This window comes from Haematobia irritans, chromosome 4, assembly GCF_050003625.1.
Source record: "Haematobia irritans isolate KBUSLIRL chromosome 4, ASM5000362v1, whole genome shotgun sequence".
Taxonomy (NCBI): domain Eukaryota; kingdom Metazoa; phylum Arthropoda; class Insecta; order Diptera; family Muscidae; genus Haematobia; species Haematobia irritans.
In genome coordinates, this window is record NC_134400.1 from 58555540 (window position 1) to 58580080 (window position 24541).

At 35.5% G+C, this 24541-nt stretch overlaps 1 protein-coding gene across 4 annotated transcripts in view; it reads right to left on the minus strand.

Moving 5' to 3' along the window:
- Ca-alpha1D (Ca[2+]-channel protein alpha[[1]] subunit D) overlaps positions 1-24541 on the minus strand; it is a 239320-nt gene that overhangs the window by 125356 nt on the left and 89423 nt on the right. For all 4 annotated transcript variants that reach the window (XM_075304026.1, XM_075304023.1, XM_075304024.1 and 1 more), the window contains exons 9-11: positions 5415-5625; positions 5042-5352; positions 4368-4429 (exon numbers count right to left, since the gene is read on the minus strand). In XM_075304026.1, coding sequence (XP_075160141.1) covers positions 4368-4429; positions 5042-5352; positions 5415-5625 — 584 coding nt within the window. The remainder of the gene's footprint in view (positions 1-4367; positions 4430-5041; positions 5353-5414; positions 5626-24541) is intronic.

Sequence of the window (24541 nt, forward strand, 5' to 3'; positions counted from 1 at the left end):
CACAAAAATCCCCAAATTTGTGGAAATTCCCCACCAAATCCCCAAGTCCCCAACTCAAAAATTTTGTCCCCATCCACGAAAAAATATCCCCGATTTGGGGAAAAATCCCCAATACTGGCAACACTGTTCAGATGTGAAAAAGATCTTATTAAAAAAAGAATAGTATTTAGTATTTTAAATCCTTTCCCAGATTGATGCCAAATATTCAGGTATGCTATTTTAATGTTATCCCTACTGATATATGTGGAGGAATAGCTTACACGCATAGATAAAACATGTTTGGACATGTCTACCACAGCCCTTTAATACATATGTACATATTTCGAACTTGTTTTTTGACACAGAAACCATGTATCATGTTAAAAGAGTTTTCTGAACGGGAAAAAAATACGGAGAATGTAAACATTTAAATGGTTCTCAAATGCGGCAAACGTGTTCTATTATAATCACCACTGAAAATCTTCAATCTTTTGGGTAATAATGGTCGGTGGCCTGATGCCTCACCCGGATAATTACACAAATTCCCAATTTCTTCTTAGTAAAATAGATCTTCTTCTGTAACACACTCTTCCGCAATCGTTTTGAACTTTAAAGGAATTCATAAATGACTCATTTACGAGCGAGTATGTTTAAGAAGATTTCCAAATGAATATATGTTTACATCCACAAATATTATATTAAAACAAGTATATACGGCCGTAAGTTCGGCCAGGCCGAAGCTTATGTACCCTCCATCATGGATTGCGTAGAAACTTCTTCTAAACACTGCTATCCACAATCGAATTACTTAAGTTGCGGTAACGCTTGCCGATTAACACCATCTTCTAAAATGTATGTAAGTCCATACGTGGTATATATTAAATCAAAAAAGATCGATCCAATACGTATATAATTCAGTTTGACAAATTAGAAATAAAATTTTGACAAAATTTTCTACAGAAATAAAATTTTAACAAAATTTTCTATAGAAATAAAATTTTCATATAGAAATACAATTTTGACAATGATGAAAATTTTATTATGAACCGAATAAAATTTTAACAAAATTTTCTCTAGAAATAAAATTTTGACAAAATTGTCTATAGAAATAAAATTTTGACAAAATTTTCTATAGAAACAAAAGTTTGGTAGACTATTTTTGGCTCTAGTGGCAACCATGATTATGAACCGATATGGACCAATTTTTGTGTGATTGGACCAATTTTGGTATGGTTGTTAGCGACCATATACTCACACCACGTTCCTAATTTGAACCGGATCGGATGAATTTTGCTCCTCCAAGAGGCTCCGGAGGTCAAATCTGGAGAACGTTTTATATGGGGGCTATATATAATTATGGACCGATATGGACCAATTCTGGCACGCTTGTTAAAGATCATATACTAACACCATGTTCCAAATTACAACCGGATTGGATGAAATTTGCTTCTCTTGGAGACTTCGCAAGCCAAATCTGGGGATCGGTTTATATGGGGGATATATATAATTATGAACCGATGTGAACCAATTTTTGCATGGTTGTTAGAGACCATATACCAATATCATGTACCAAATTTCAGGCGGATCGGATGAAATTTGCTCCTCTTTGAGGCTCCGGAACCCAAATCTGGGGATCGGTTTATATGGGCGCTATATATAATTATGGACCGATGTGGATCAATTTTTGCACGGTTGTTAGAGACCATATACCAACACCATGTACCAAATCTCAGCCGGATCGGATGCAATTTGCTTCTCTTTGAGGCTTCGCAAGCAAAATCTGGAGATCGGTTTATATGGGGTCTATATATAATTATGGACCGATGTGGACCAATTTTTGCATGGTTTTTAGAGACCATATACCAACATCATGTACCGAATTTCAGGCGGATCGGATGAAATTTGCTTCTCTTTGAGGCTCCGCAAGCCAAATCTGGGGATCGGTTTATATGGGGTATATATATAATTATGGACCTATGTGGACCAATTTTTGCATGATTGTTAGAGACCATATACCAACACCATGTACCAAATTTCAGCCGGATCGGATGAAATATGCTTCTCTTAGAGGCTCTACAAGCCAAATGTGGGGATCGGTTTATATGGGGGCTATATATAATTAAGGACCGATATGGACCAATTTTTGCATGGTTGTTAGAGACCATATACCAACATCATGTACCAAATTTCAGCCGGATCGGATGAAATTTTCTTCTCTTTGAGGCTCAGCAAGCCAAATCTGGGGATCGGTTTATATGGGGGCTATATATAATTATGGACCGATGTGGACCAATTTTGGCATGGTTGTTAGAGACCATATACTAACACCATGTACCAAATTTCGGCCGGATCGGATGAAATTTGCTTCTCTTTTAGGCTCCGCAAGCCAAATCTGGGGATCGGTTTATATGGGGGCTATATATAATTATGGACCGATGTGGACCAATTTTTGCATGGTTGTTAGAGACCATATACCAACACCACGTACCAAATTTCAGATCGGATGAAATATGCTTCTGTTAGAGGCTCCACAAGCCAAATCTGAGGGTCCCTTTATATGGGGGCTATACGTAAAAGTGGACCGATATGGCCCATTTTCAATACCATCCGACCTACATCGATAACAACTAGTTGTGCCAAGTTTCAAGTCGATAGCTTGTTTCGTTCGGAAGTTAGCGTGATTTCAACAGACGGACGGACGGACGGACGGACATGCTTAGATCGACTCAGAATTTCACCACGACCCAGAATATATATACTTTATGGGGTCTTAGAGCAATATTTCGATGTGTTACAAACGGAATGACAAAGTTAATATACCCCCATCCTATGATGGAGGGTATAAAAATGTTATGTCCCAAACATAATATGTTCTAAAATATTAAAATATATGTCGCAAACATGTTATGCTAGTTTACGAACATTAGATGTTTGCTCTTAGAAATAATGTGCTAAAAATTTGAGTTCCATATATATAATTGTTACGCCGAAACATATGGAACAGTCGTTTTTGTCCGTGTAGATGTCCCATAATGACCGCAGCGATTTGGTATTACCGGTGTTGAGGTCAAAGCGCTAATTTGATAAATTGGTTATAGAAGAATCGGCAGTTATTTAAATTGTCTGTCACTTGCTGACGGAGTTTCACTTCATTTTCCGTTCTCTTGCATTTTGTTACTCTCTGTCAAATAGAAGTTGATTGTAGTTGCCACATTTGTGTAACATTTACACCGAGTAAAACATAAAAATTTTGCACTCCAGATTGAGCGATTATGCAAAGGAATATCTAAGGACTTTCCATTTTGGTATCAAACATTTTTGGGCAATTAACCGAGATGGGTAGTTAGTAGAAGTTATTTCCTGGTCTATTTTTGTATTAAAAAAATGTGGATTCAGAAATTTGGGAAATAAAGCGTGAAAGTTATTTAACCGTAGGAGTAAATATACAAGGGGTACTGTAATACATAATCCCCAAATCCAAGTGACCACTTTGGGGAACACGTTTCGAGTCGAAGAATACGCTGATCCTACTGTCGGTAATAGACTATCTGGCATGCTTGGAGGACTAGAAAAATGTATTTTATCGGGAGGGAATTAGTTTGATGAAGATTAAATAAAGATTACAAATATCGCCACTGAGCAAGAGTACAAACTACTGTATATATTGCAGGCAACTGGAATCCGTATGACTAGCAAGTTTATTGTGGGAGACGGTAGTTATGGCGGCCAATAACTTATGGAATTCGTGTATTATGAATGCACCAAAACTAGAGCCCATCTAAACATAATAATAGAACGTCCGATTTATGATATCTGTAAGTAGGGTGGACGCCTTCTTCATGAATGTTCGCCACAGGAAAGGGAAGAATGAAATCAAGCTCTTTTATGCCGGCTATTCCTATCATACAATGTACATACAAGTTAAAAGTGAACTTATCACTTTAATGGTAAGATAACTAAAGTCATATGTTAAGGATTTTTTAAACTATAGGAACTGTTCGGTAGAAGGAACTGTTGATGTATCAGAATTAATTGGTTTAGCAAAGGTATTAATGTACCAGGCTGCTACAATAACCTGATCTCATCGTCATATGATTTTGACTGATGAAAAAGCTCATATGATTCCAAAATTTTCTACCGTTTCTTTCATCCATCATTTGCCAATCGATCCTTACGAGTCTATCAGGTTATCGCAAGTGATTGTCAGTGATAATATTTATGACATTTAGCAATAGGAAAGTGCTTAGGATTTGATATTGACTAGATATTAGTAAACAGACTTCATTAAGACAATTAGAAGGAATTGATAAGTCAAAAACTGGATATGACATAGGATTCTACTGCAGCAAAATGCATACTGATTTTTTATCATTTTCAATAGTACTCACCTTCAGCCTCTTCCTCGTACTGCTCTTCATTCATATATCTTTCAAAGTCGACATCAGACTCCCTAAAATAAAATTAAATGAATTATAGTGCTCCTGTACAAATATCAACTTAGCCTGTATCAATCAGGCTAACCAACTTACAAATACTCTCACCAAACATTCTTCTTAATATGAATATACTTAACATAGGGCCAGTTGGAAACCCAAACTTTTTACTAGCATTGGTAAAAATTTGATTTTAATCGAGGTGAGTATAATTTCACTAGCCGAGGGGGGTGGGGGCTAGTAAGAAATTTGATATTTGTGGGAAGTTCTTGACATTTACCACGTCGCCAAAACAAAAAAGTAGTTTTATTTGTCAAAGAAGTGAGTACATGAAACTATCAATTTTTTCTCCAAATTGATAGCGTAGTAAAAAGTGTTTGGTTTCATACAGGCCCATAGCTTAAATATATTTTATTTACTATGATTGAATAAAAATATTATCATGTACCAAATATGAATATTGTCCAAACGATCCAGCTATATGGACGAATGTCCATTCTACATTCGAAAAAGTGAATCATAGAACCAATTTCGTTTAAAAATGATTAGGGACACTACGTATACATGATCAAAAATTTTTTCGTACCTATATACCTTCGGCAAGGGTATTGAAAATGAAATAAACCTACATTTTATATTCACCATCACCATCATTTTCAGCATATTCGCCATCTTCTATCATACTTGGAGTATGAGATTTATTTTCACATATTTCCATATTATCCTGGGGTGCCTCATCTTCTTTATCAACGGCGGACAGGGAATCTGCATCGGCCAAGTTATCGACAGCAATGGCCAAGAAAACGTTTAGCAGTATATAATTACCACAAATGAAAAGAATTATGTAATAAACACAGGCAAGGATTCCCATTGAGAAAACACCACCGTATGCCCGAATACCATCGTACATGACTGCATTCCAATCTTCACCTGTCAAAATCTGTAAATCATTTTAAGAACACTCCAAATGTTTGCAAAGCTTTGAATTATTCACATACATACCTGAAAGACTGTAAGTAGACTTTGATAAAAACTGTCAAAGTTGGAACGTGGCTTTTCTTCTTCAGGCTTAAAAGTGAAACGGCCACCAAAAACTTGCATGCCCAGTAAGCCGAAAATTACTATAAACAGGAAAAGCAGCAACAGCAAAGAGGCAATGGACTGTATTGAATTCAATAGAGAAGCTACCAAATTTGAAAGTGAATGCCAGTATCTGAAAAAAAGATCAAAATTATTAATTCGTGCTGAAGTCGAAAATCTATTCAAATATTCAATCCAAATGAGAACTTTGATCAATAATTGCAACGTAAATATACACCAAGAAACTTCCAAGAATGTTGCTCCAAAGGCTTGACTGAATATATTACGAATACAGTAGTATGTAGAAGATTAGAAATTGGCAGCTAAGACATTCAGTCAAAATCATCTCTTTATTTTCTAGTACTTTCCTAAACTTCTTTTGTGTCATTAGTTTCTCAATTTGAATTACAAGATGCTTGTAGATTATTCTAGATGGTTGTAATCAAGACTAGCCAGAATGTTCGAAATCGTCATATCTTGGTTTTTTTTTGTTTTATTCTTAAACATTAAAAATACATTGTTTAAGTTATAATACTACAACTAGTCTATTTACAAAGAAACTAACTAGTAGTTTTTTCTTATTGATATCAAAATTTACGGAGTTAAAGTAAGTGTGCCTTGTTGATTGAATCGAAGTTTAAAATCAAGTGGTTTATATCTGTGATGTCTTCTAGTAGATATATGTTGTAAAAGATGTGGTATCTCTGCATTTTTGTGACTTATCAGTCTCATTTCATGCGCTTCTGCTTGATGGTCAATTTCTTCTCTTACTGTTTTTATATTCATATCCCTTTGCAGATCGTTGTTCCTTATATATATCACGGAACGACAACTATGTCTCTCAACACTCTGTTATGAAATTGTTGAATCATATCGATTATTTGATTTTTAGCACAACCCCATAGTTGTATACCGTATGTCCACATAGGTTTCAATACTTGTTTGTACACCATTAGTTTCTTCGGAATTGACAATGTAGATTTTCCCCCAATTAACCATTTTAATGCACGGTATTTTATTTCCAATGCCTTTTTCATACTCTTTATGTGCTCCTTCCATTTCAGCTTTACATCAAGTGTCATACCAAGATATTTCGCTGAATCATTTCTAGGTACTTCTTGATCTTTAATATATATTGGTTTAGGTTTTATCTTTTTCTGTGTGAAGTTAACATGCACAGATTTTGAACTGTTTAATTTTAGACCCCATTTGTCCATCCAATTATCAATATCGTTTAGAGCAGTTTGCAGTTTGGTTGTTGATTCTTCAATAGTTTGCGTTTGTGACATTATCACTGTGTCGTAGCAAAAGTGCCTATTATGCAATCTTCCTGATGCTGAAGGTCATATTTATATAGAAGATAGAGCATAGGACCCAATATGCTACCTTACGGTACTCCGGATTCAATACGGAAAAGGTTGGAGTACTTTAAACCTTGCTTGACGCGATAAAATCAGTTTTTAAATACGATTCCAGCAAAAAGCAGTAATAAATTATTTTCAATTTGTGTATTAATGACGAGTGTACTACTCCATCAAATATTTGTGATATGTCCAAAAAGACTGCGGAATTGGTAATTGCGTAAGAATCTCTCCATTAATTAGGTCGAAACCAGGCGGTTTTTTGCAATTTAAATTTTTTATTTCTTGTACAACTTCTTCCATCGTAACTTCTTCTTTAATTTCTTCATCAATGTTTCCGGTAATATCAGTCATTGGGTTAGGAATTTTGGAGAAAATTGTTTCTAAATGTTCGACGAAGACATCGGCTTTATCGGAGTCTGTTTTTGTCCATTTATTTTGTTGTGTTCTTAGTGGTTGATTTAATTTATTTGGCCGTTTTAGTTTTTTTGTTGCTTTCCACAGAGAATAGTCAGTTTTACTGTCATATCCAAGCTCTGATATAAATTTATTGAATTTGTTATTATTGAACTTTTTAACATCTTTACGTACCTTTTTTGCTAACTGATTCATTATTTTTCGACCGGCGATCTATTGGTTTGCCATTTTTTTTCTTTTTCTCTTTTGTTTGATTATATTTGTTATATACGATGGGTAGGTGTGGCCTAGTGAAGGTTTCTTTAGAATAGGAGTGCTGTTCCATCCAGCATTTTGAATTAGGTTAGTTAATTTCAAAACTTCCTTTTCAAGATCGTCTGAAGTTTCTATTTGAGAAAAATAATTTATTCCCTTTTGGACTAAAGTCCTAAAATATTCCCAATCAGTTTTGTGACTGGTTAGCCTTGGCTTTTCTTCATACACATTGAGCTCTGTGCAATATGTTAAGTAAATTGGAGATTGATCAGAATTCAATTCATAACCTTCTTCAATTTTTAATTGTGTTGCAGAAATTTTATTAATAATGAAAAAGTCGATTAGATCTGGACTTTTAGAAATATCCGTGGGGCAATAAGTTGGAGAACCGGTAGAGAATACAGTGCATCCAATTTTGTTTACAGCTTTAAGGAGCTCCCTTCCTTTAGTTGTGGTTAATCTTGATTCCCACTGCACATGTTTTGCATTAAAGTCGCCACCAATTATAAATTTATATTTAGAACATTGCAATAATATAAAGTAATCAGTATGTTTTATGTGATGTCTCGGGGACTGTAAACAGGCATGATATTTAGATGTTGGTTATTTTCCATTACCGTGATAGTTGTGGCTTGAAATTGTACACATTGAATTTTCTCATCCTCCCAGTGAATTAAATTGGTTTTTACGATTATTTCACTACCGCCTCTGGCTTTATTGCATGGGTGAATAGTAGGGTATTTAGTGTGTTGGCTTACAAAGTGCATGGTCCGCGGTTCGATTCTCCGTCCAGGCGAAAGGTAAAAAAATTTAAAAATTTATAAAATCGTATCTTCTACATTGTTGGTATTACAGGAAAAGGTGTTAAGAACAAAAAACCTCGTGGATGTGAGAAAGATGTGAGGGAAATGCAATTAGCAGGAAAACAATGTTTTTTTTGAGTTGGTCTTTATGAAATTGTTTTTACATCCTGGAAAAGAATAAACGTTTATCACAAAAAGTATATACTTCTCTTCCAAATACACTGCCTTACAGCGAAAAGCAAATGAAAAACGAACTTTGTTTGTCTAAAAGTTCGTTGGGAGGAAAGAATTATTTGTTTGCGTGTATTAACACATATGTCTCAAACATATTATTGCACTTAAATGGGATAACAAATTGTGTTACAATCTTATAATTTATAACGGAGACATATGAAAAACTGTATTTTTCTACAGCGTCCTATGTGGTAACCAATAAAGCAATTGCTGAGTGCACTGAAAGAAGAGTTTTCTTTTCTGAGGAACGAAATTTTAGACAAACAAAAATTTCTCTTGACGCTAAAAATGTTTCTTTTAAAGCAAATAAAAAAATTTATAGGCAAACAGAAAATGCTTTAAAGGTAAATTTCCTTTGTCTAAAACTTAGTCCCGGAGGAAAGTATTTTTTCTTTGGTTTTCTTTGTTCTTCAACCGTCGAACTGAACGGACGTGTTTTTTAATAGCGGAGTATTTCATCGTAATAAGTACTTATTACGAATTTCACGTGTGGTGGAAATAATAAACCACCATGCAGCGAAATTCAAAGTCATCCACTGGGTTGCTAACTTCAGGGCCCAGTGGACGGGTAACGACTGAAGTTATAAATTTGGGAATCGACCAAGAGTCAGGCCCAATTAGTCGACCTGTAGACGGGTCGACTGGCGGTGACACTTTGGCAAGTCGAACCTTTTCTAAGGTGACGACATCAAAAGGAGGCAATCCCTCTCGAAAGAGATTCAAGGAACGAAGAAATGCTTTGTTTATTCTAAAGAAATTAGGATCAGTCGACCCAAGCACGTTGTCGGCTAAGCAAAGCGATTCCTTAAAATGGGCTCAAGGAGTTCTTGAAGCTGGAAAAAGGGAACGATCACCGGATGAGCTGCCATCCTCTAAACGGGATCAAAGATCGTTCGCCTCAGTTGCAAAAGACAGCCTTGTGATGGCTATTATTAATAAAGGAGCATTGGACGGTATGATTCCAAGGCAAAAATGGGGGGAAATTGAGAACGCGATGTCTGGTGTCTACTCAGAGGTGCGAAAAAAGTTTCCCGGACCAAGTCCTCGACGGCAAGATGCTGGATGGTATCAAGGACGATATAAGTTAATAGCTTTTGCAGACCAGAGGTCTATGGATTGCTTTAAAGCTGCATTGATGCTAATTGGTGAAGTTTGGGAAGGAGCCGCTTTGGAGTTAGTCGATAAAAAAGACATACCGGCTAAACCTAGAGCACATGCATGGATACCGGCAAACCCTCCTGATCCTGAGTCAATACTAGAGAGACTAAAAGAATGTAACCCAGATCTTCCAACCGCCGATTGGAAGGTTGGTCGTTTGGATGAGGTGGATGGACCAAGACGACATGCGGTGTTTATATTAAACATAGAGTCGCTGCCACATCTAGCCCAGACCCAAGGACGCGTAAGTTATGGCTTTCATGATATCCATATGAAGGTATACAAAAGCGATCAGCCAAACGATTCCGAAACGGACAAGCCTCCGGTAGAGTCAGCAGTGGAAAAATCTCCTAGCGAAGCCGAAGGAGACATAAAACCTGCAGACTATGGCGAAAATCATATGCGGGAAGTTTCTACAGGCTCAAGCCTCACCAAAACTGAACCGCGGATTGTTGCGAGAGTCACCGAGATCTGTGAAGAGGAAGCCCTTGATGACTCAATTGAAGCGGCTGATGTGACGGTGGTTGAAAATTTGGATGGTTCTACGGTTCCTCCAGATAAATCTTCACCATTGTAAGGCCGCTTGTGCTGCCTTAAAAGTTCTCCTGATGAAAGGAGACATAGATATAGTTCTTATTCAAGAACCATACATATATAAGAACAAGATCTGTGAATTAAGCACTCCGGGTTTCAAACTTTTGCATAATACCGGTACCGATATAAATCGAGCATGTATAATTGCTAAAAACGAACTAAACTTGTTTCTGCTTCCTTCATTGAGCAATGCAGACACTGTCGTAGCCAGTCTAGAGATATCCACATGCAAATATTGGGTATCTTCGGTCTACATGGGACATGATAGGGAGATGCCACCCTGTGCCGTTAAGACCTTAGTTGAGGAGTCACTAAAAACAAAGACAAAACTCATTATGGGATGCGATGCAAATGCACATCATAGTATTTGGGGAAGTAGTGATACTAATGCAAGGGGAGAGTCGCTAATAGAGTTTATTTTGCGTAGTAACCTGGTAGTTTGCAATAAGGGAGATGCACCAACCTTCGTCACCAGGAACAGACAAGAGGTTTTGGACGTAACGTTGACCTCTCCGGAACTGAATGATAAGATATCTGAGTGGCAAGTTTTGAGGGAACATAGCTTCTCAGATCATCGCTACATCAGTTTCAGATTGGCTGTTCGTACTTCAAAGACCATATTTCCGCCAAATGTTAGGAAAGCTGATTGGAATAGGTATAGGGAATCGTTCAATTCGATGATACCGGAAATGCCGGAGACAAATATGAGCACTGTGCAAGATATCGAACACGCAGTGGAGCGGATTACTAAGGCCTTCAACATTTCACTGAAAGCTGCTTGCCCTAGAGGAAAGCCAAGGGGAAAAAATCGGCCGCCATGGTGGACTACGGAGTTAAGTAATATGAGGAAATCCTGCAGGAAGCTCTTTAACAAAGCAAAGTCCACAAGAGCTCCGGAGGATTGGGACACTTACAAGATGAATCTGAGAGAATATAAACGAGAACTGAGAAGGTCTCAACAAAACTCTTGGGATGATTACTGTAGCAGTATTGAGAATACGTCAGAGGCTTCCAGACTACGGAAGGTACTAGCATCCACTAACACCGCTCCAGGTTTCATTAAAACATCGGAGGGAAATTGGACAACGTCCAGTGAGGAGACGTTGGAGGTACTTTTGGACACACACTTCCCTGGAAATCAGACGGTTGAACCATGTTCCGGCGGTGTAACAGAGGCTCAGCGATCATTTCCTATCGAGGAAATTGTGTCGGAATCTAGAATAAAATGGGCTTTAAATAGCTTTGGACCATTCAAATCCCCCGGACCTGATGGAATTACTCCGGCGGAGTTACAGGCAGTGGCTGAAAGAGTTATCCCCTGGTTGACGGTGATATATAAACGATGTGTAAACTTAGCATATATTCCAGAAAAGTGGAGGGAAACAAAAGTCGTCTTCATACCTAAAGCAGGAAAAGCCTCTCACTCGAGTGCGAAGGATTTCCGACCAATCAGCTTATCCTCATTCCTACTTAAGACCCTGGAGAGGATGATAGACATGTATCTTAGAACTAGCGTGGATTCAAGTTTGCTCTCGAAACGACAGCATGCATACTCGAAGGGCAGGTCTACTGAGACCGCATTGCATGAACTAGTCAGCTTTATTGAAAGCTCACTCTCTGTCAAAGAATACACAATCGTGGCGTTTCTAGACATCGAAGGGGCGTTCAATAATGTCCATCCGAGCTCGATATTAAATGGACTGACAACTCTGAATGTTGATCCAGGTATACTTAGGCTGTTAGACGAACTTCTAATAAAGAGACGTATTTCAGCCACACTAGGGCAAGCAAACATACAAAGGTATGTGAACAGAGGCACTCCCCAAGGAGGAGTTCTATCACCTCTTCTTTGGAATGTTGCTATAAACAACCTTCTGGTTTTCCCTAGAAAAAGAAAGGATAAAAGTGGTGGCATACGCAGATGATGTGGCGCTAGCAGTCAGGGGAAAATTCCCATCCACAATCAGAGATATTATACAGAGAGCTCTCCGGATGACTGAGAAATGGGCGAAAGAAAATGGTCTTGGTGTAAATCCAGCAAAGACAGAACTAGTCATGTACTGCAAAGATCGCAAAACTCCCACGGTTAGGCCCATTTCCTTAGGGGGTACTGAAATTCCCTTTGGTGAGTGTGCAAAATACCTTGGCGTTATTTTGGACAGGAAGCTGAATTTTAGGCTTAATATTGAAGAGAGGGCGAGAAAAGCCACGGTAGCTTTGTACTCGTGCAAAAAGGCAATAGGGAAAAAGTGGGGACTAAGACCAAAAATTGTGCATTGGCTATACACGGCAGTAGTTAGACCTATAATGCTATATGGTGTTGTAGTCTGGTGGCCGGCACTTCAGAAACCGACTTGTTTAGATAAAGTTCAGCGTATGGCGAGCTTATGTATTTCAGGCGCATTTAGTAAGACAGGAACAGACTCCCTTAATGTCATGCTACATCTATTGCCTTTAGACATTTTGGCCAAACAGTCAGCTGCAACAACGGCTGTGCGAGCTATCGCTGTGGTCGGAAAAAATGTACGGTCATAGTTCGGTCCTCAAAATAATGCCAGATGTGCCTAACGTAGTGGATTATACCCTGGCAAACCCACTTTTCGACAAAAAGTTTGAAACTCTAATTCCCAACAGTGAGGCGTGGTGTACACAGACCCCGGGGAATAAAAGATATATAGATTTCTATACTGATGGCTCCAAATTGAATGGACAAGTGGGGTTCGGAGTATATTCTAAAGATCTGTAAATTCGAATAGCGAAAAGATTACCTAATCACTGTAGTGTTTTTCAGGCTGAAATATTAGCAATAAGAGAGGTGGCGAATTGGCTGAGAAGTAATGTTCCAACAAATATTGGCATTAATATATACTCAGACAGTCAACCTGCAATAAAATCCCTGGACTCTGTGTTCCTCAACTCGAAAACGGCCATCGACTGCCGCAAATCTCTCAATGAGATGGCTGAGCAGTACAATATTCACCTAATATGGGTGCCTGGCCATAGGAACATACCGGGGAACTGCGAAGCGGATGAGTTGGCAAGGCTAGGGACTACCTTACATATTCCAGGGGAACTGGAATTTGTTGGTATGCCCCTAGCTACCTGCAAGCTCATGCTGCGTGAGAAGTCTGTTAGGATGGCAAATGTTCGATGGGAGAATTGCAAGGGTTGTAACGACACCAAGCAAATATGGTCCCATTTCAACTTAAACCGCACACTAAATATGCTAATGTTCTCGAGACGTCAGATATCACTCCTGATATCTGTTATAACGGGTCGCTGCCTGATAGGCGATTTTGCAAAAACTATTGGCGCGAAGTAAAGGGTGATTTGTTAAGAGCTTGATAACTTTTTTTTTTTTTAAAAACGCCTAAAATTTGCAAAATCTCATCGGTTCTTTATTTGAAACGTTAGATTGGTCCATGACATTTACTTTTTGAAGATAATTTCATTTAAATGTTGACCGCGGCTGCGTCTTAGGTGGTCCATTCGGAAAGTCCAATTTTGGGCAACTTTTTCGAGCATTTCGGCCGGAATAGCCCGAATTTCTTCGGAAATGTTGTCTTCCAAAGCTGGAATAGTTGCTGGCTTATTTCTGTAGACTTTAGACTTGACGTAGCCCCACAAAAAATAGTCTAAAGGCGTCAAATCGCATGATCTTGGTGGCCAACTTACCGGTCCATTTCTTGAGATGAATTGTTCTCCGAAGTTTTCCCTCAAAATGGCCATAGAATCGCGAGCTGTGTGGCATGTAGCGCCATCTTGTTGAAACCACATGTCAACCAAGTTCAGTTCTTCCATTTTTGGCAACAAAAAGTTTGTTAGCATCGAACGATAGCGATCGCCATTCACCGTAACGTTGCGTCCAACAGCATCTTTGAAAAAATACGGTCCAATGATTCCACCAGCGTACAAACCACACCAAACAGTGCATTTTTCGGGATGCATGGACAGTTCTTGAACGGCTTCTGGTTGCTCTTCACTCCAAATGCGGCAATTTTGCTTATTTACGTAGCCATTCAACCAGAAATGAGCCTCATCGCTGAACAAAATTTGTCGATAAAAAAGCGGATTTTCTGCCAACTTTTCTAGGGCCCATTCACTGAAAATTCGACGTTGTGGCAGATCGTTCGGCTTCAGTTCTTGCACGAGCTGTATTTTATACGGTTTTACACCAAGATCTTTGCGTAAAATCTTCCATGTGGTCGAATAACACAAACCCAATTGCTGCGAACGGCGACGAATCGACATTTCACGGTCTTCAGCAACACTCTCAGAAACAGACGCAATATTCTCTTCTGTACGCACTGTACGCATTCGTGTGGTTGGTTTAATGTCCAATAAAGTAAACTGTGTGCGAAACTTGGTCACAATCGCATTAATTGTTTGCTCACTTGGTCGATTATGTAGACCATAAATCGGACGTAAAGCGCGAAACACATTTCGAACCGAACACTGATTTTGGTAATAAAATTCAATGATTTGCAAGCGTTGCTCGTTAGTAAGTCTATTCATGATGAAATGTCAAAGCATACTGAGCATCTTTCTCTTTGACACCATGTCTGAAATCCCACGTGATCTGTCAAATACTAATGCATGAAAATCCTAACCTCAAAAGAATCACCCTTTATAATGACTATTGTATGAGCTGTCATGATGCGGAGTAAAAAGAATCAATTAAACACCTCTTGTGTGAGTGTCCTGCATTTTGTGTAAAGCGCAAGCAACTTTTAGGAGCATATAGCTTCAGATTACTGGCGGATCTGGAAAACGTTAACTTAAGCAGTCTGCTAATGTTTTTGGAACAATCTGGTTGGTTCAACAAAGAAAAATAATCAAGAAGGTTCAGCGGTTAAAACTAGAAGTGCCCATATGTAATAGCTACTTTTAGTTAATGTGGTATCACAATGGACTGAATAGTCTAAGTGAGCCTGAATCTTAATCGGGCTGCCACTTTAACCTAACCTAACCTAACCTAACCTTGGTTGAAAGTCATGAGAAATTACCGGAGCGTTAGTAGTAAGCCTCTAATACCCTAGCCCGCCTTTATGCGCTTTACAGACTATCAGTTATTCCGGACGACAGTGCTCGTGTCGAACATATCCCATATATTGTGCACATTATAAGCTAAGTCAGAAGGCATAATCGATACTGCTGCATGTTTATGCACGGACGAAAAAGACTGTTTTTCATATGTTTGGGTATAAAAATTATATGTTTGGAACTCAATTTTTTTAACACAATATTTTTAAGTGCAAGCATATAATGTTCATAAACTAGCATAATATGTTTGGGACATATATGTTAATATGTTAGAACATATTATGTTTGAGATATAAATTGTTTGTAAATATAATATGCTTGGATGCAAACATATATTAATTTAGAAATAGACTATAAACATATATGTGTTTAGAAAGAGAGACATAAAGTGTATGCTGGAAGTAAAATAATGAAAGTAACCAATTGGCGCCTTAAAAATATATATACACAAAGGAAATTCCATTAAAGATTGGAAAAATACTATGTATGAATATAAACAAGTATAAATTTACAAATTTGGAGTAAACATATATATGTTGTGATAAGACCGCCAAAAATTGTATATGCTTAAGTAAAAAGATTAAAATCAGTATTCGGAGAGAAAATTCATTCGGAACCAAGAGAAAAGACATTTAAAAAAAGCATGAGTTTTGTTTATCATTTTCGCATTACGGGCACTTTTTTGTTTCGTCAAAACAAATCGGAACGTACACTGAAAAAACAGTGAACCCACCAGGAAGAAAACTTTCGGTTAATTTTAGAAACTTTTGAATATTTGTAGAAAATTTTAACTAAATAGTATTACAAACGTTGGCATCACGCCGATGTCATAAAAATAAGAAAATATTTATCAACAAATACAAGAAAATTTATTAGACATAACTAAGGTTTTTCACTTGTTAAAGAAACTTTTGTAGTTTGAAGAAAAAACTTGGAGTTCAAAATTGCAAGAATGTCTTTAGTGACATACGAAGTTCACGATGGAAGCATTTTTGGTAAAATTTACAAATTTAAAGAAATTCTGAACTATTTTGTGGAAGACACGAATTTAGTTAAGATTTTTTCTGAATTATTAAAGTCAAGTTGACCTTAGTTCAAAATTTTTTCTTTCATGTTATGATACCGATTTTCAAGTCAAATAAGGACAACACGACTTCATTGAAAAGTTTATCGACTTTTGAACATGGAAAAAACTTTATATTAGAGAAATGCGTCGTCTAAGCTAAGCAAAATTTGTATTCTTATTTTAAGGACATGAAATCTTTGGCCACACGACAATATTTTTTTCATTGTACTCTTTTTAGAGTTGTTACAGTAAAACGAAAACATTGGGAAACAGTGAAAAATTAAACAGTAAGATCTATAAAAACAAAGTTTAGTTCCTCTTTATTAATAAGTAGTCCAAGAGGAGTTGATGGATACTTTCGAAAATAAAAGCGGACAGTTTTGCCACTGAAATTATTTCTCATATTAACGGCAAAACTCGCATCGGTAAAACCATAATAACATTTTAACTTTTTTAGGCAAATTGTATTATAACTTGGTGGGGAATGATCCAAAGCAACAATTGAATAATTTTATTGTCTTTAGAATAAATTATTAAAGAAAGCAAACAATTGTTCACACCTAAATAAATTTATGTGTTGGTTGTAAAATTATTGTTTCGAATTTAAATATAATGTGCTTTTGAATGGTTATCGTTAACTTTAGGATTCGATGGAAAAATATTTATATATTACTCCACTTCACATTCTTCCTTTGTAAGGGTTTTTTGAATTTCTTCGAAAATTTCAAACTTGTGTACGAAACCCTTTTTTGTTACAATTTTTTTTTATTTTTGCAATAAAAAATAATATATTATTTGAAATCAGTCCATTTCGTTTATATCAAGCACTGTTCTTTTCTGAATTTAAGTCTTTTATAAGACACGCCGCCAACAAATGTCTATTTAAAAATGTTATGTTGTTAAACAATGTTATGTTTGCGTCGGCTCGTGGGCGCCGCAAGCTATGCTATATAAATATGACTTATAACGATAATTATCTCTTGATGACCATAACAGCTACGTAGCCCAGTGGTTAGTGTGCTGGTTTACAAACTGTGTGGTCTGAAAAGGTAAAATTTAAAAAAATTACAAAATTTAATAATTTCTTCTACAATGTTTGTATTACAGAAAAAGGTGCTAAGAACTAAAAAAATCATGGAAGTGAGAAAAATGTGAGGGAATATACAATTAGGCAGAAAAAATTTTGAGCACAATCTTCTTTGGGAGAAAATTCTTCAAAGCATACAATATTTTTGGGTTCAAAATGTTTCCAAACATATTATATGTTCACATAATAACATATAGTTTTTGGAAGACAACATTATTGAATTTGGATGGAAAAATACATAATGTTTGGAACTTAGACTACCCAAACATATTATATTGTTTAGACCAATATGCTTTCAAACATATTATATATTGGAAGAAATCAGGGATCAGGAGCGGAGCGGAGCGGAGCAAGCCCTTTTTTGCCGGAGCGGGAGCGGAGCGGGAGCGGCATTTCTAAAATCCGGATCGGAGCGGGAGCGGAGCGGTTTCCAAATGAAAAACCGCTCCGCTCCGAATAAAATATTACTTGAATGAAATGTGTAACTTTGAAATTACACTGTGTAGGTAATTTCAAATATAGCTAGTACTTAGCGCAGTGTGAATAAACGTTTAAAATGTACGATATGTATTTTTGTACGTACGTACATTGAGGAAAACACAACGTGTTGTTTTTTTGGTAATTGTTTTCAAAAACGGCAAATGTCAAAATATATCTCTAGTACGTGTTGTAAAAGTAACAACAGTACTTTCGATCAATTTCATCCCGTATTACTACAAAGATGTTTGTAATGAACGTCAAATAAATGCAATTAAACGATCTTTATTATATTTAATTTTTTAGTTTTCTACACTGAAAAAAATATTGTCGTGAAGACAAAGATTTAATGTCCTTAGAATAAGAATGCAAATTTTGCTTAACATGGAAGACGCATTTCTCTAAAATAAAGTTTTTTTCCTTGTCCAAAAGTCAATAAACTTTTGAATGAAGTTGTAATGTCCTTATAATTGTGATTTTACTTAAAAATGTGTATCATAACATGAAAGATAAAATTTTTGAGGTAAGGTCAACGTGACTTTAATAATTAAGAAAAATTCTTTAAAATTAATAAAATTGCCTTTAAATTTGTTTCCTTTTTGCATCTTGCCAAGCAAAAAATCGTTAAAAAATAAGACTTGTTTTTCAACACTTTATTTTAAAGACGCTTTTTACTTGAAACATATCATAATTTCTACTGGAAGTCGAGTCTTAATATGGAAAATAACATTTTCGTTAACTCGTTTTTAAAGGATTTTGATAACAACTGGCGAAAAAATCTAAAAAATGAAAAATTAACATTTGCTTCCTAGAAGCAAGTACATAACCCCCAAATTTAAAATAGAATTGCATTTTTAAAATATCCTTACTTGCATTCTCCGCTTCTTTGGCTCGGAATTAATACTCAAACTGTTAAAGTAAAGACAAAATCTTTGGAACCGGGCATGCTTTTTTTCAGTGTAAGGACATTCATATTTGCTTTACTATTGTACTATATCCTAGCATTCTCTTATTTCTGATATTAGTTCTCGAAAATTTAATTAAAATTATGGATAGTTTAAATTTTGGTTGAAAAATGTGAGCATATACATTTATTTTAATTTTTTCTCACATTGAAAACTAATGACTTGATTTGTATTATTGCATGTTATCTACTTTTTTTGAGAACGAACATTTCTTAAAAACGCTGTTCGAAAATGTATTTTTACAATAAAGGAGAAAAAAGCGAAAAACAGTAGATCTGAGTAAGAATATTCGTAGGTATACCACGGACTGATTTCGATGGAGGTTGTTGCAAACATAAACATACACACACACATTACAAATATAACAAAACCTCTTCTCTACGTCTGTTGCAAAACAAAAAAAAAACTTTCGGAGAGTAGTTACTTCTACTCTGTGTATAGACTTTCAATTCCAATCAGCGTTGCCGTTTTGGTCCGATCGGACCAAAATTGGTCCAAAAGATTTCTAGTTTTTAAATTTGGTCCGATGGTCAGACCAAACAGAATTTGGTCCATTTTGGTCCATTTTCATAAATTTGGTTTCTATCACATATTAAATAGTAGATGGTGCACCGCAAAGAATATTGTCGGGAGGCCAAATATTTCACATGCTTAAAATACGAATACGAATTTTGCTTAGAATAGAAGACATATTTCTCTGAAATAAAGTTTTTTCCTTGTCTAAAAGTCTCTAAACTTTTCAATGAAGTCTGTTTGTCCTTATAGCTAAGTGATTCGACATAAAAATGTGTATCCTAACATGAATGAAAATTTCGTTTTAATGAAGTCAAAATGGATTTAATATTTCTGAAAAAATCTTCAGAATTAATAAAATGTTTCAACGCATTGTTTTAAAGTCATTATACCATAAACTCCATAGTGGTTAGGGTATAATAAGTTTGATCTGCCAAAAAATGTGCCTACCAGAAATATTGATTTTAGATCCCATAAAATATATACCGATCGACTCAGAATCACCTCCTGAGTCGATCTAGTGCTTGGTGTCCGTCCGTCCGTCTGTCCATGTATTTGTTGTTCACAGGATTCCGGTCGCAATTATTAACCGATTTTGATGAAATTTGGTACAGGGAGTTTTTTGGGCACAAGGACGAACGCTATTGAATTTGGAAGAAATCGGATCAAATTCAGATGATGATGACATTAAAGATAAATAAAATAAATTACTTCTTTTATCAAGCTCGCATTTCGGCACAGAGCAGTGTTCTGCAATTTTGGGATGAACGTCGAGCACACCCTCTGTATGAGCTGGCATGTGTAGTTCTAGGTGTTCCAGCTACACAAGTGAGTGTAGGCGGAACTTTTCTGCTCTTAAACATATATATAATCACTTACGCTGCTGCCTAACGGAAACATACTTTTAATTAATCTAAACACAAAATCTAAATAATTAATTTTTACTACTATTTGTTATGTATAGCAAGAAATACTTTTTGCTTTTTTTTTGTTTTTCTTTTATAATACAACTATTGAAGTAAGTTTTTTTGTTTTCGTAAAATAAAACTCAATTGAACAAATAATTCAATGTTTGTACTATAATTTTCTCGAAGAGGAGCGGAGCGATTTTTTTTTTCTCGGAGCGGAGCATGGAGCGGAGCGATTTTCTTTTCTCCGGAGCGGGAGCGGAGCGGAGCGAAAAAAATGGACCGCTCCGGATCCCTGGAAGAAATCAAATATATAAAGGTTTGTGCAATACCCAAAAATGTATATGCATGTCAGAGCGTGCTCGAGTATGACATTTCATTTCGTGAATTCCTACCCACATGGCGTGCGTGAGTACAAATATTTCTTCGTGTATGTGTTTGAGCATGAATGAAATTCCACACACGCGCGCATCTACACCCTCAAAAAAAAATCGCTTCTCTAACATATGTTCCAAACATATTTTGCAGGAAGCACATATATTATTGGATACCGCCGAAACATTAATATGTTTGTTTTATGTGAACATATTATATGTTTGGAAGCATTTTGAGTCCAAAAATAGTATATGCTTGGAATAATTCCCCAAAGAAGATTGTGTTCATTCCCTCACATATTTTTAACTTCCACGAAATTTTTGAGTTCTTCGCATCTTTTTCTGTAATACAAATATGCTGTTTTTTTTTTTTCAAATGTCTATTTTCTTGGTTCCGAATGTCTATTCTCTTTATTCCGAATACTCAATCTACTATTCAAATTAAATAATATTTAGACTTAAGCATACCAAATTTTTGGCCATATTATAAAACAGTTTTCCGAAACAACATACAAGCGGTTTCACAGAAATTGCTCTCATTTCATTCTCTCGCTGTGTTATGTTGATATCTTTTTATTCAACCCTCCCGGTTTCCATCTCTATTTCTTTCTCTATACTAACTCTCTCTCTCTGTCGCTCTGTGAATAAAGTATCACAACATATATATGTTTACTCGAAATTTGTAAATTTATATATGTTTACATTCACGCATATTATTTTTATGAAACATTCATGCCCCAAACATAATATATTCTAACATATTAACATATGTGTCCCAAAAATTTTGTGTTAGTTTAGGAACATTACATGTTTGCACTTAAATATATTGTGTTTAAAAATTGTGCCCGAAACAGATTTTGTTTATATCGGAACATATGAAAAACATATTTTTCTAACAGTGTATGTATATATTTACTGTAAAATAACAAAAAAACTTTAAAAAATCCAATAAAATGTAATACGTCTATCATTACAAAACAAACTATTTTGTAGTCGCAATTTGTAGTCGCAAAGTTGCCCACAGGCAACATTCTCAACCGCCTAAACGAATGGGCGTGGCGACCCGAAATTTTCGCTTCTTAAATGACTTCAACATGATTAAAAGTAAAAAAATTAGCGATACCTATAAAAATTCGGGATCGAAAGGGTTAAATTACATTTTTGTTTTACCTGTCTTTTGCAGTTTGAACGCAAGTAGAGAGCAGCATATCTGATATAAGTATAATCTAATGAGCAGCAATACAATCTCGATGTAATGGTAAAACATTTCTTTCTTTTGGATTTAAAAATAAGTCCTAATTATTCTGTTTAATTTCAGAAAAACTAATTTAGCTTACAGGTTGCTGACTTATTAAAAATCTTGGCGCATCTACTTATTAGAAGGAACATGCTGACATGGTTATTATGATAAGGAAGATAATTATTTATACAGTTTATTTTTTCACCCTTTGTTTGTTAGTAATTGTAAAGGTTGAATTATATATCATGTGTTAATCCGTGCGTTGATGGAAGGGTTGATATTTTTCAGTTTGAAGCACTCTAACAAAACTGTTGCTTTCAAAGAGAAAATTCAGCCCTTCAATCAACGGACGTATTAACGCATGGTATGTAACTTAACCTTAAGTGTATGTTATGTTAGAATAAAACACACAAATGACCAGAACCAAATTCTTTTATCTATTGCATGATTCACAAAAATAAAATATTGAATATGTTCTATAAGAAACGCATATTTTCTTTTATTTCAAATAAAACTAAATACGATTTTGTGGGCGCAATATATAATTTTTTTGAGTGAAATTTATTGCCAATTTCAATTAATTTTTTAATTGAAGCAATCAAATAGATTATTGATTTTGTGTCACGAAATTAATTAAAATTTCAATTGATTCAAGCAAAACATTGATTGAATTTTATGTCAAAAACCAATCACTATTTTAATTGATTCAAACACAAATAATTGATTTCGTGACAAAAATCAATTAAATTTTTAATTGAAAATTGTGTTGGTTTTTAATCAAAATGGGTGTTTGATGCTATCATTTTCGTGATTGAAGACATTTCAATTAAAACAAGTATATACGGCCGTAGGTTCGGCCAGGCCGAATCTTATGTACCCTCCACCATGGATTGCATAGAAACTTGTACTAAAGACTGTCATCCACAATCGAATTACTTGGGTTGCGGTAACACTTGTCGATGGCAAGGTATCTTAAAACTTCTTAACTCCGTCTTCTCAATTGTAAGTTAGCCCATACGGGTATATATTAAACAAAAATAAAAAAAGGCCGATTAAATACGTAAATAATACAGTTTCAGTTTAAAAATGATTGAATCCGCGAATTTCGTGATTGAAATAAAAAAAAAATGTTGTGTGTAGGGAACGAAATACTTAACTTCTCCTATGTACTCAAAATTCCTATGCAATTTAAATGAGGTAACTATTTTCCTATGCTGCGTGGGGCCTGGTAAATGCCCACTGCGCGATCAGGGCTGTGGAGTCGGAGCCGGAGTCGGAGTCTTGGAGTCGGAGTCTTGGAGTCGGAGTCTGAAGATTTTGCTGGAGTCGGTGCCGGAGTCGTAGACATTTCGCTCGACTCCGACGAAGTACTAGATTTCAGGCCATTGAAAGTGTATGTATATGGGTGAAATTTCACGGTGATATAAAAAGTAGGTTTTACTAGAATATGGGCTTAATTGATAAATTTTATTGCCCATTTTTAACATATTAAAATATAAATTCTTGACCCTGTCTATACTCTTGATAAAGGTATAATTTTAAGGCTATATAGCAGTAGAACCTAAGGTTATTTTCTTTTTTGGCAGGCATGTCGAGTTCGAAGATGGGTCATACCGGACAATTTTGTAATATAGCACCTACATATAAACCCAACTTCCGATTTGTTTTAAGAAATTTTTCCCAGTCTAAAATTTTCATAAGATTTGTCCGAAATTTCGAATTTAGAGTTATTTGAGATCCATAAATAAATGCGGAAATTTCCCAGATTTTGAGATAGCCCTGCATAATTACTTGAGAAATCTCCTTATACACCCGATATCCTTGGAAGCTGTAATTATACCCTTCACCACTACTGTGGTACAGGGTATAATAAATTTGTGCATTTGTATGTAACGCCAAGAAGGAAAAGTCTGAGACCCATTGTTTAGTCTCAGACTTTTCCTTTGTGCATTTGTATGTAACGCCCGAATTATACAGTTTAAGTCCGATCGTCCTCAAATTTGGCATAAGGTCGTTTTTTGGGACGAAGACAATCGCTGTTGATTTTGGAAAAAATCGGTTCAGATTTGGATATAGCTGCCATATATATATATATATATATATATATATATATATATATATATATATATATATATATATATATATATATATATATATATATATATATATATATAAATATATATATATATATATATATATATATATATATATATATATATATATATATATATATATATATATATATATATATATATATATATATATATATATATATATATATATATATATATATATATATATATATATATATATATATATATATATATATATATATATATATAAAGGGTGATTTGTTAAGAGCTTGATAACTTTTAAAAAAAAAAAACGCATAAAATTTGCAAAATCTCATCGGTTCTTTATTTGAAACGTTAGATTGGTCCATGAAATTTACTTTTTGAAGATAATTTCATTTAAATGTTGACCGCGGCTGCGTCTTAGGTGGTCCATTCGGAAAGTCCAATTTTGGGCAACTTTTTCGAGCATTTCGGCCGGA